A 13,283-nucleotide genomic window follows, 5' to 3' on the forward strand; every position below is an offset into this window, starting at 1 on the left:
AAATATAATAGTCAAATCATAGCGTAAAAGCAGTTGAGCTGGTTCTACTCTTTTTGGCAATTTTCTGGTGGAAAACTTAGCGCATTGAGCATAACAAGTGAACCAAGATAAAACTATACTAAATATATTCACGTCACCAAATAGGTGGTTAAAACACACTGTTTTGCAATGGTCTACAGTTGTCTCAACAGCACCCTCTAGGGTAGCACCATGGTGTAGCTGGAGGTAAGCTATTTTCCATCCTCCTCTGGGTACTTTGCCTTCAATACAAAACATCACTCTCATCCTACAGCCCCTTGTCTTGGCTGGCTAAGTTGGGAATAGGTGTGAAAAAAACAGGTAAAAAGACTAAATACTTTTCAGGGGGGGTGAAATATAAAAATTCGGACAAATGAGCAGTGTAAAATACAAACATTTAGGAAAAGTCAGGCAAGGAGCAGGACGTCTCCACTACCAGTGTCAACACTTTTTCCTGACATGAAATTAAGCCATGTCTCATGTGCCCTCTCATCCACTGGCAGACAAGAAAGTTTCCTTTCCAAGCACTGAGTAACCCTGTCAATTTTCTGTCATTACCGTATGTAGAGTCAATCAATCACACAGTGCTAACTGAATAAAATACATTCTTATATTAATATCACATTTCTGGGTAACAATTAAAGGAGAAGTTTACCCAAAATTCACAAGTGATTCCATACATTGAAACTAGTTCAGTGGAGTTTGCCCGCAGTCCCTGTAGTGTTGTACTGAAACAGCTGCAAAAATGGTCAGGTGACTCATGATGTTGCTGGATGCAGGCATTGCTCTGCTCAGTTGCCAGTGAATTCATGATTCAGAAATCCGCGAAGTGTGGACAAATGTTGTTTTATTGAAAGCGTCTTGCCGAACGAGCATCCGGCAATGTCACGAGTCACCTGACCCATTTTTGCAGCTGTTTCAGTATAGCACTAACAGGGAGAGTGAGGGCAAATTATACTTAACTAGTTTCAATATATGCAATCATTTGGGAGTTCCCGGGTTTTGGATAAACTTCTCCTTTAAGTACCTTACTCTGATAGTTTTCCATTAAAATGGTCAAAAAGAAAGCAATAATTTTTTCTAGGACTGTCTGGGAGTGGTCTGAGTGAGGAGGGGAAACAAACTAGCTGTTATTGGTCTATTAAACTTCACCCAAGCAAAATCTGCTGATTAGAAGTATAGATTGTATTTTCAACAAGCAACTATCATATTTTTTCACACTTTTACAGTGTTAGTTTCATCAGCTGTTGTACAATATGATACAAAACACAGTAAACATACATTTTGAGTGCACTGGGCCTTTAAGTAAAACCTTTAAAGTGAGAATCCTTAATTGGTAAAACTGCAACGTCCATTTGGGATATTACAACAAAGAATTACTCCTCAGACATTGCACAGGCGATAGAACAGCAGAATATGTACTGCAAAAAATATTTTTTTTCCCCATCAACACCACAAGAATTGAAGTGGCGGTGTTTCCGCAAATGCGGATTAGATCTTTAAATCTCATTAAGGTATTTAAGTCATTTCTTCAATCACATATTATTAGTTGAAATTACTGGACATCTCACAGACCCTCTGGCAATTTCATTGTAAATTCACCACTTTTTAACCTCATTCATTATCTCCAGCACCACACCATAAAAGACACATTTATATTTTCCATAGGTAAATAGATTAAAAGAAAAAGGTCCTTTGAAAGTGCCAGCTGATGTCATCAAAAAACACGGTCACTTTCAAAACCTGCAATGAGTTTCCGCATTACTGCAAATCACGTTGTCTGTGTAAATCACTGTTGTTTTAAAAAAAACTTTTGATGACATCAGGTGGCACTTTCTTAGGACCTTTTTACCTTTTTAAGTACAGAATGGAGAAACGATCGTTTTCGCATATGTTGACACTGATATTGTGCTGGAGATACTGGATATGAGGTGGAAAAAGTTGTGGATGTGTACCAACATTGTTAAACCATTGGGACAACTACAGGCGATGTTAAAAGTGTACCTGCACTATTTAGTCCACCGACTGCATATATTAGCCCTGCGATTGAAGTACAGCATCTTTGTCGAGTCTTAAAAGCAGGCAGGTGAGGACGGCGCTCTGGCATGAGGTGGAAATCCTTCGCTTCATCAACAAGATCCCTGTTGGAAAGAACACACAACTCAAAAGGTTGACAATGTATGACAGTAATATTACATGATAGCAACTGGGCCTCCAAAAGTAGCAGATATATACACATTTATCCAAACTTAGATGAACTATTTCGCAATAACCATTTTAGATACAGATGCCAGATTTCCAGTTGAGGCCAAATATATTGGCACCCTTGCACTTATCTTAAATAATTCACAATTTCTTCTGAAAAAAACTGTCTCCACACCTAGTTATTGGATGTTCAACATTGCAGAAACAATTTGTAAACTTAAGTTTACAATTTTGCATCTGGTTGCACAGCCTTTAGCCAAGATAACTGCCGACAAATGCTTCTTGCAGCCAATAATGACGTGGGCCCCATTACTGGCGATAATGGGGCCCACGTCGTTTGACCTTCTCAAGTTGGTTGTGTTGGTGGGCTGTGAGACCTGGGTGCCAGACCAGAGCGCTGTACTCGAGCACTGGTTGGAGAAAGTCTAGAGCCTTCGGTAATGTCAGAGATGTGCAAGTCCCATTTTAGGTTGGCTTGGAATGTCACGCCAAGTGCTTTGGAGCTGGACACCACCTGAAGTGTGTGGCCGGAGATGGAAACAATCAAAAGGAAGAGGGGTCATGCTGCGGCAGTGCATACAGTAGGCCTATGCTATGCTTATTGAAAAAATGACTTAAAAGACATACGATGACCTCTCTGCTTTTGAGTATCTTTTTGCTTTTGGTAATGTTCTGTCGCATGCAGTGGGCTTCTCAGGTTTAGAATCAGGGGTTCAGTCTAGTGAGCTGTGTATCGAGTGTGAATTGTTGCAGAAAGTACAATTTAAAACAGGCTATAGTCTACTTTCATTTAATTACATTTTTTGTATCAGGTGTATTTACAGACGGCATGTATGAGTCCGGAAAAATACATCCGTTAATTTTGTATTTTTACTCCGCCTATAAACTGCACATGGCACACTCGTCTACAGTTGGTACTAACATCTCTATTTACTGCTACTTCACAACTTTGGAAGTCACTTTTACTGGAGCTTTACTGGACTTTCTAACTTTTAAAAAGGCTAACCTGCCTTGTTTTTAGCCAAATGGCTAATAGCAATTACCAAATGGCTACCAACAGCCAGCCATTGGATCTACACTGCAGCCGCTGTGAAATGTTACCTGAACTAAAGGACGAGGTGGAAAACCGAATTCACCTGGGGCAGGGATTTGTCTGTAAAAAGTGCCTCGTGTGACCGGATGATGGATGACATCAGGGAGCTAAAGCAAAAGGAGAGTCTCGTCACCAAGTTCACTGATGTTGCTACAGCCCACCAAGTTCACCGACGTTGCTACAGCACATCTTGGTGCTAAATCTCTCTATCGGCCATAGGAGAGGCGAGCTGGGAGATACCAACCTGTTCCACTCCTTGCTGCTTTCCTGGAGCGAAAATCCATGACATTCTAGTGATGCTTCCCACAATCAAGCAGCAGCTACCTAAGGCTGACTCTCTGGTAATACATGTGGGTTCGATTGACATTAAGCAGGGTACCTCCGAATACCTGAAACAAGACTTCATGGACCTGATAGGAGCCACAAAGTATGCAGGCAAGCAGATTCTTATCTCTGGTCCGCTACCCTCAATAGGCTGTCGGTCAAATCGCTTTAGCGGGTCTCCTCCAAATCCACAACTGCTGAAAACACTGCCTCAGTGAAAGTGGCATTCATTGACAATTTCGAACGGTTTTGGAAGAGGGAGGATTGTTTCAATGAAGACGGAATACACTCAAAACGGCCGCGGGGGAACACAGAGCCTCCCTACGAACATAGCACAGTAGCTAACCGAGTGACTGACAGCCCAAGCCCCCAGGTAATTCCCATTATTACTACTCAGTCCTGTGTATGTTCAGCGAGAAATCCTCAGTTCAAGAAGTACTAAAATCAGTACTCTAAGTCCTGTGGAGTTATTTCACCCCCATTAGTACTGTTTACTCCACCAGTCTGCCACTAGTTTTGATGTATTCACTATTATTCTACAATGTAGAAAATAGTACAAATTAAGAAAACCCCTGGAATGAGTAGGTGTGTACCAAACTTTTGACTGGTACTGTAATTAACGCAATGGACAGGAAACAGCACTGTGCTGCACTTTATATTGATCAGTCAAAAGTATTTGATACGGTTGATCATGCACTCCTGTGGAGGCTATCCGAAATTGGTCTAAACCAAGCAGCCCGCGGCTGGTTGAAAAAATACCTGCACAACAGAAGTCAAAGTATGGCTGCTGATAGAGTTCAGTCTAATTTTGTTAACATAACAAAAAGGAGTCTGCCTTGCACTGCTTGTATAAACTGCTAAAACCAAAGCCAACATATTCTGTTGGTTTTCACTACACAGCAGCAGAAATTGGTTTGGCCTGACACGCTGAGGCAGCTTGTACACAACCCAAAGCCCGTTTGGTCTCACGTGGAATGAGACTAATCCATCACCAGAAAGACAAAAGGCTAGGGGATAGGACTAACAAATCAACTCCAAAATCTCCAGAAACAAGAAATGGTGGACGGTTGGCCATGGGACTAGCAACCCCATCCCGTAAAACCTTTGTGCTACAAAATCAGCAACAAATGTCAATTCTACAAGTGGATGCAAGGATCTCCCAGAGTCCCAGACTTGTATGAGCACCATCAGTGAAAGCCTACGGGAATCTGGTGACATGAAGACGGGAGCACTATACACCAAAAACAAACTGCATGTTGGCTTATTGAATGTTCAAACAATGTTTGAGTCTGAAAGCTGGCACAGGTTACCAACGAAATGAGATCCCAAGCTACAGATCCTGGGGGTGAGGGAAGCCAGTTGTACTAGCTCTGGATCCATGAGAACTAGCAATGGAGAAACAGTACTACACCCTGGACAGGAGGACAGACAACATCGTGAAGGTCTCCCCATCATCCTACAGAACGGTGTAGAGAAAACCCTGATGGAATGGAAACCTATCAGCAGCAGAATGATAAAAGCCAGCCGCAATGGACAACATACCAAACGAACATTAATCCAAATGGTATGCTCTCACAAATGATGCCAAAGAATAAAAATACCTGTTCTATAACACCCTCCAATCTGACAGAGACCTGAATCGTCATCAGAGACCTGAATGGAGAAGCATGGATGTGGAGACCTGAATGACAACAGTGAGAGACTGCCAACATTCTCTGTCACAAATAACCTGGTGATAGGTGGCACCCTGTTTCCCCACAAGAATATCCCCAAATTGACATGGTACTCTCCTAATGGAAGAGGCAAGAACCAGATTGACCACCTGATGATCAACAGCAAGCGGAGAAGCTCGCTGAGGGACGTCAAGGTGCGAAGGTAAGCAGATGTCGCCAGTGACCACCATCATCAAACTAAAGCGGAAACGCTCAGTACCACCAACAAAAGAAACACCAAGATTTCATGTTGGCATGCTGAGGGAACAAACTGCCAAGAAAACCTTCACAATGCAAGTTCGCAACAAGTATCAAGCCCTTTCAAACAACACAGAAGAAGATGAGGAGGAGACAGCGAGGAATATAGATAGGAAGTGGGAGAAAGTAGAAAGAAAACCATAGGACACAGAAGGCATGGCGAATGATTGAGGAAAGAAGGGACCTGAAAAAGCAAACAACAGATGCCAAATCACAAAGGCTGAAATAGAAATTGAAGGAGCAGTACAGAAAAAACACACAAGTCAAAAGGCCCTACCTGGAGGAGCTGGGAAGTGCAGCTGAAAAATCAGCAGCACGCTACCGAGTGGCCCAACTGTCTAAGGCACTGCATCTCAGTGCAAGAAGCGTCACTGCAGACCCTGGTTTGATCCCGGGCTGTATCACAACCGACTGTGATCGAGAGTCCCATAGGGCGGCGTACAATTGGCCCAGTGTCGTCCAGGTTAGGTAATTATTGTAAATAAGAATTTATTTTTAACTGACTTGCCTAGTTAAATAAAGGTTAAATAAAAATTAAAAAAACAGCAAGGGACAGTATACAAAATCACTTAACTTAATCTGTGGCAAATACTAAAATCAAAGACAAGCAAGACTACCGAGACAAGCAAGACTAGCAAGACTACCGAAAATTAACTGGAAGAAAGGATGGACAGATCATTTCAGAGATTCTCAGAGAACACCGTGTATCCAATGAACATGTCTGAAGCTGCTCCAGACACTGACCCACCAAGCAAAGAGGAAATAATCACTACCATCAAGTCACTAAAGAATGGGAAAAATCCAGGTCCTGATAATCTCAACACAGAGCTGTTCAAAATCAATCCAGTATTGCCTGCAAATATCCTTCTTCCACTCTTCACTGACATCTGGATGAAGGGAAATATACCTTCAGATTGGGCCAAGGGGGCTCATCATACAGGTACCTAAGAAGGGCACACTTTCTGACTGCAACCACTGGAGGGGCATCACATTTATATCTGTTCCCAGCAAGATATTTTGCAAGATTATCATATAACAGATATCTTTAGCTGTAAACAAGGTACTTAGGAACGAATAAATGGATTTAAGGGGAGGAAGGAGCTGTACAGACCAGATAGTCACCCTCCGGAACATCATTGAGCAATGTAAACTGGCAACAAAAACTCTACATCAACTTTATTGACTACCAGAAGACTTTTGACAGCATCCACCACGAAAGCCTATGGAAGATCTTAAGAATTTACGCAATCCCCACACATGTTATCATAAAACAGTTCTATAGCAACTTTTCATGCACTGTGGGAACGAGCAACATGAGCTTTGCTGTGAAGTATGGAGTTTGTGTGATCTCAGCCGTTCTCTTCAACCTGGCAATAGACTGGGTCATGCAGCGAACAACAGAAGATCAGCTAAGAGCAACTACTGTGATTTAAAAAATATATGTTTAACCTTTATTTAACTAGGCAAGTCAGTTAAGAACAAATTCTTATTTACAATGACGGCCCACCCCGGCCAAACCTGGACGATGCTGGGCCAATTGTGCGCCACCCTATGGGACTCCCAATCACGGCCGGATGTGATGTAGCCTGGATTCAAACCAGGGACTACAGCGATGCCTTCTGCACTGAGATGCAGTGCTTTAGACCGCTGCGCCACTCTGGAGCCCCTGGCTCTTTTATCACACACACCAACATCTAAAAGACAACTGACGGACTCCAATTATGTTGGCCAGAATGTCGACCTGGTTATCAACTGCAGCAAGACAAAGGTCATGCCCGTCAACATACAATGATAGCAATACAAGGTTATAACATTTACGGAAATGTTAATTTCAGTAATGTGTCATTTTAGAATTTGATTTGTAATGTGTAACTGTACATGTGTTGTGTTGAGACTGATCATGTTAATTTATTGTTCCCATGCCACCCTTGTAAATGAGACCGTGGTCTCAATGGTTTCCCCTGGTTAAATAGTTGTTATTCTGGTTGGAACGGATAGTAGTCTCCTGTGCATTTCCAAGGTTCAACAGTGGCTAGAATGCAGGTAGGGCTGATAGGTTTAGTGGTGGTAATTTTCATCTGTGGTGACAGATGAAAAAACGTGTAATTATATGATTGGCGATGGAAGACTGGTTGTCTGGATCGAGCCTGTCAACTTTGATGGAGACTGTCTTTTTACTGCTGGTCAGAGACCTCATTTGATGGTACCATGTGGCTGGGTTCTCCCTCTTGTTTTTCTGGATTTTGTTGTGGTAGAACCTTCATCTTGCTGCCTTGACCTCTCTATGGGCTTTGTAACTCAGAGTGCGCTATGAAGGCCAGTCTTTGTCACGGAAGGCTTTCAGTCTGCTTTTTATCAGCTCTTTGATTCTAGGTGAAATTGACTCCTTATCCTGTGCATGCATCCTAACCACCCGTTATGGGAAGTAAGTTGCAATGGCGTGATTCAGGGTGTTATATATATATATATATATTTTTTTATTTTTTATTTCACCTTTATCTAACCAGTTAGGCTAGTTGAGAACAAGTTCGCATTTGCAACTGCGACCTGGCCAAGATAAAGCTTAGCAATTCGACACATACAACACAGAGCTACACATGGAGTAAACAAAACATACAGTTAATAATACAGTAGAACAGAAGAAAACAAAAAGTCTATATACAGTGAGTGCAAATGAGATAAGTTAAGGCAATAAATAGGCCATGGTGGCGAAGTAATTACAAAATAGCAATTAAACACTGGAATGGTAGATGTGCAGAAGATGAATGTGCAAGTAGAGATACTGGGGTGCAAAGGAGCAAGATAAATAAATACAGTATGGGGATGAGGTAGGTAGATCGATGGGCTGAATACAGATGGGCTATGTACAGGTGCAGTGATCTGTGAGCTGCTCTGACAGCTGGTGCTTAAAGCTAGAGAGGGAGATATGAGTCTCCAGCTTCAGAGATTTTTGCAGTTCGTTCCAGTCATTGGCAGCAGAGAACTGGAAGGAAAGACGACCAAAGGAGGAATTGGCTTTTGGGGTGACCAGTGAGATATACCTGCTGGAGCGAGTGGGTGCTGCTAACGGTGACTAGTGAGTTGAGATAAGGCAGGGCTTTACCTAGCAGAGACTTGTAGATAACCTGTAGCCAGTGGGTTTGGCGACGAGTATGAAGCGAGGGCCAGCCAACGAGAGCGTACAGGTCGCAGTGGTGGGTAGTGTATGGGGCTTTGGTGACAAAACGGAAGGCACTGTGATAGACTGCATCCAATTTGTTGAGTAGAGTGTTGGAGGCTATTTTATAGATGAAGTCACCAAAGTCGAGGATCGGTAGGATGGTCAGTTTTACGAGGGTATGTTTGGCAGCATGAGTGAAGGAGGCTTTGTTGCGATATAGGAAGCCGATTCAAGATTTCATTTTGATTGGAGACGCTTAATGTGAGTCTGGAAGGAGAGTTTACAGTCTAACCAGACACCTAGGTATTTGTAGTAGTCAACGTATTCTAAGTCAAAGCCATCCAGAAAAGTGATGCTGGACGGGCGAGCAGTGATCGATTAACCGCTTACATCTAGACGTTCCGCTAGCGGAACACCTGCTCCAATATCCAATGATAGGCGTGGCGCGAATTACAAATTCCTCAAAAATACAAAAACTTCAATTTTTCAAACATAGGACTATTTCACAGCATTTTAAAGACAAGACTCTCCTTTATCTAACCACACTGTCCGATTTCAAAAAGGCTTTACAGCGAAAGCAAAACATTAGATTATGTCAGCAGAGTAACCAGCCAGAAATAATCAGACACCCATTTTTCAAGCTAGCATATAATGTCACATAAACCCAAACCACAGCTAAATGCAGCACTAACCTTTGATGATCTTCATCAGATGACAACCCTAGGACATTATGTTATACAATACATGCATGTTTTGTTCAATCAAGTTCATATTTATATCAAAAACCAGCTTTTTACATTAGCATGTGACGTTCAGAACTAGCATTCCCACCGAACACTTCCGGTGAATTTACTAAATTACTCACGATAAACGTTAACAAAAAACATAACAATTATTTAAAGAATTATAGATACAGAACTCCTTTGTGCAATCGAGGTGTCCGATTTTAAAATAGCTTTTCGGTGAAAGCACATTTTGCAATATTCTGAGTACATAGCCCGGCATCACGGGCTAGCTATTTAGACACCCAGCAAGTTTAGCCTTCACCAAAGTCCGATTTACTATTAGAAAAGTTTGATTACCTTTGGTGTTCTTCGTCAGAATGCACTCCCAGGACTGCTACTTCAATAACAAATGTTGGTTTGGTTCAAAATAATCCATAGTTATATCCAAATAGCGGCGTTTTGTTCGTGCGTTCAAGATACTATCCGAAGTCTAAATAAGGGTCACGCGCATGACGCATTTCGTGACAAAAAAATTCTATTTTAATGCCATTTTTCTCGTAAAAAAGCGATAATATTCCGACCGGGAGCGGTGGTTTTCGTTCAAAGATAAAACATGGAGTCCCCTCGTGCACGCGCCTGAGTCTCACAGTACTGTGAGCAGCCACTATCCAAACGCGCTACTGTTTTTCAGCCAGAGCCTGCAAAGGCACGATTCAGCTTTTTGCCGCCTTCTGAGAGCCTATGGGAGCCGTAGGAAGTGTCACGTAACAGCAGAGATCCCCTGTAATGGATAGAGATAATCAAGAAGGCCAAGAAATTGTCAGACAGGGCACTTCCTGCATGGAATCTTCTCAGGTTTTGGCCTGGCAAATGAGTTCTGTTATACTCACAGACACCATTCAAACAGTTTTAGAAACGTTGGAGTGTTTTCTATCCAAAGCTAATAATTATATGCATATTCTAGTTTCTGGGCAGGAGTAATAATCAGATTAAATCGGGTACGTTTTTTATCCGGCCGTGAAAATAGTGCCCCCTAGCCATAACAGGTTAAATAGCATGCATTTAGTTTTACTTGCGTTTAAGAGCAGTTGGAGGCCACGGAAGGAGAGTTGTATGGCATTGAAGCTCGTCTGGAGGTTAGTTAACACAGTGTCCAAAGAAGGGCCAGAAGTATACAGAATGGTGTAGTCTGCGTAGAGGTGGATCAGAGAATCACCAGCAGAGAGAGAGACATCATTCATGTATACTGAGAAGAGAGTCGGCCAGAGAATTGAACCCTGTGGCACTGCCAGAGGTCCGGATAACAGGCCCTCCGATTTGTCACACTGAACTCTGTCTGAGAAGTAGTTGGTAAACCAGGCGAGGCAATCATTTGAGAAACCAAGGCTGTCGAGTCTGCCAATAAGAATGTGGTGATTGACAGAGTCGAATGCCTTGGCCAGTTCAATGAATACGGCTGCACAGATATGTCTCTTATCGATGGCGGTTATGATGTTGTTTAGGACCTTGAGCGTGGCTGAGATGCACCCATGACCAGCTCTGAAACCAGATTGCATAGCGGAGAAGGTAAGGTGGGATTCGAAATGGTCGGTAATTGTTTTGTTAACTTGGCTTTCAAAGACCTTAGAAAGAGAGGGTAGGACAGATATAGGTCTGTAGCAGTTTGGGTCTAGAGTGTCACCCCCTTTGAAGAGGGGGATTACCACAGCAGCTTTCCCATCTTTGAGAATCTCAGACGATTCGAAAGAGAGGTTGAACAGGCCAGTAATAGGGGTTGCAACAATTTCGGCAGATAATTTTAGAAAGAGAGGGTCCAGATTGTCTAGGCCGGCTGATTTGTAGGGGTCCAGATTTTGGAGCCCTTTCAGAACATCAGCTATCTGGATTTGGGTGAAGGAGAAATGGTGGGGGCTTTGGCGGGTTGCTGTGGAGGGTGCCGGGCAGTTGACCGGGGTAGGGGTAGCCAGGTGGAAAGCATGGCCAGCCGTAGAGAAATGCTTCTTGAAATTCTCAATTATAGTGGATTTATCGGTGGTAACAGTGTTTCCTAGCCTCAGAGCAGTGGGCAGCTGGGAGGAGGTGCTCTTATTCTCCATGGACTTTATAGTGTCCCAGAACTTTTTGAGTTAGTACTACAGGATGCAAATTTCTGTTTGAAAAAACTAGCCTTAGCTTTCCTAACTGCCTGTGTATATTTGTTCCTAACTTCCCTGAAAAGTTGCATATCACGGGGGCTATTCGATGCTAATGCAGAACGCCACAGGATGTTTTTATGCTGGTCAAGGGCAGACAGGCCTGTGTGAGTGAACCAAGGACTATATCTATTCCTAGTTCTACATTTTTTGAATGGGGCATGCTTATTAAAGATGGTGAGGAAGGCACTTTTAAAGAATAGCCAGGCATCATCTACTGACGGGATGAGGTCAATGTCATTCCAGGATACACCGGCCAGGTCGATTAGAAAGGCTTGCTCGCAGAAGTGTTTTATGGAGAGTTTGACAGTGATGAGGGGTGGTCGTTTGGTCGCAGACCCATTACTGATGCAGGCAATGAGGCAGTGATCGCTGAGATCTTGATTGAAAACAGCAGAGGTGTATTTGGAGGGCGAGTTAGTTAGGATGATATGAGGGTGCCCGTGTTTATGGATTTGGGGTTGTACCTGGTAGGTTCATTGATAATTTGTGTGAGATTGTAGGATGGCCGGGGTGTTAAGCATGTCCCAGTTTAGGTCACCTCGTAGCACGAGCTCAGAAGATAGATGGGGGCAATCAATTCACATATGGTATCGAGGGCACAGCTGGGGGCAGAGGGAGATCTATAGCAAGCGGCAACAGTGAGAGACTTGTTTCTGGAAAGGTTAATTTTTAGAAGTAGAAGCTCGAATTGTTTGGGTACAGACTTGGATAGTAAGCCTGCAGAGTTCTGTATATCTTTGCAGTAGATTGCAACACCGCCCACTTTGGCAGTTCTATCTTGGCGGAAAATGTTATAGTTAGCGATGGAGATTTCAGGGTTTTTGGTGGTTTTCTTAAGCCAGGATTCAGACACGGCTAAGACATCCGGGTTGGCAGAGTGAGCTAAAGCAATGAGTAAAACAAACTTAGGGAGTTGGCTTCTAATGTTAACATGCATGAAACCAAGGCTTTTACGGTTACAGAAGTCAACAAATGAGAGCACCTGGGGAGTGGGAGTGGAGCTAGGCACTGCAGGACCTGGATTAACCTCTACATCACCAGAGGAACAGAGGAGAAGTAGGATAAGGGTACGGCTAAAGGCTATTCGAACTGGCCGTCTAGCACATTCGGAACAGAGAGTAAAAGGAGCAGGTTTCTGGGCACGATAGCATAGATTCAAGGTAAAGTGTACAGACAAAGGTAAGGTAGGATGTGAGTATATTGGAGGTAAACCTAGGCATTGAGTAATGATGAGAGAGATATATCTAGAGACTTTTAAACCAGGTGATGTCATCGCATATGTAGGAGGTGGAACAACATGGTTGGTTAAGGCATATTGAGCAGGGCTTGAGGCTCTACAGTGAAATAAGACAGTAATCACTAACCAGGACAGTAATGAATGAGGCATATTGATATTAGAGAGAGGCATGCGTAGCCAAGTGAACATATGGGTCGAGTGAGTGGTTGGGCTGACTGGGGATACGGCGATTCAGACAGTTAGCAGGCTGATGCTAACAAGCTAACAGTTAGTAGGCCGGGGTTAAACAAGCTAGCAGTTAGCAGACCGGGGCTAGCAAGCTAGCAGTTAGCCGACCATTAGTAGGTTAGTAGGAC

The 13,283-nt window shown here is 43.1% G+C and overlaps 1 protein-coding gene across 2 annotated transcripts in view; it reads right to left on the bottom strand.

The window, feature by feature from the left end:
- Window positions 1-13,283, bottom strand: part of klhl18 (kelch-like family member 18) — a 99,251-nt gene that overhangs the window by 39,750 nt on the left and 46,218 nt on the right. For both annotated transcript variants that reach the window (XM_045693786.2, XM_045693785.2), the window contains one exon: window positions 2,023-2,159. In XM_045693786.2, coding sequence (XP_045549742.1) covers window positions 2,023-2,159 — 137 coding nt within the window. The remainder of the gene's footprint in view (window positions 1-2,022; window positions 2,160-13,283) is intronic.

The sequence above is a fragment of the Salmo salar genome, chromosome 14 (assembly GCF_965601325.2).
Source record: "Salmo salar chromosome 14, fSalSal1, whole genome shotgun sequence".
NCBI lineage: Eukaryota > Metazoa > Chordata > Actinopteri > Salmoniformes > Salmonidae > Salmo > Salmo salar.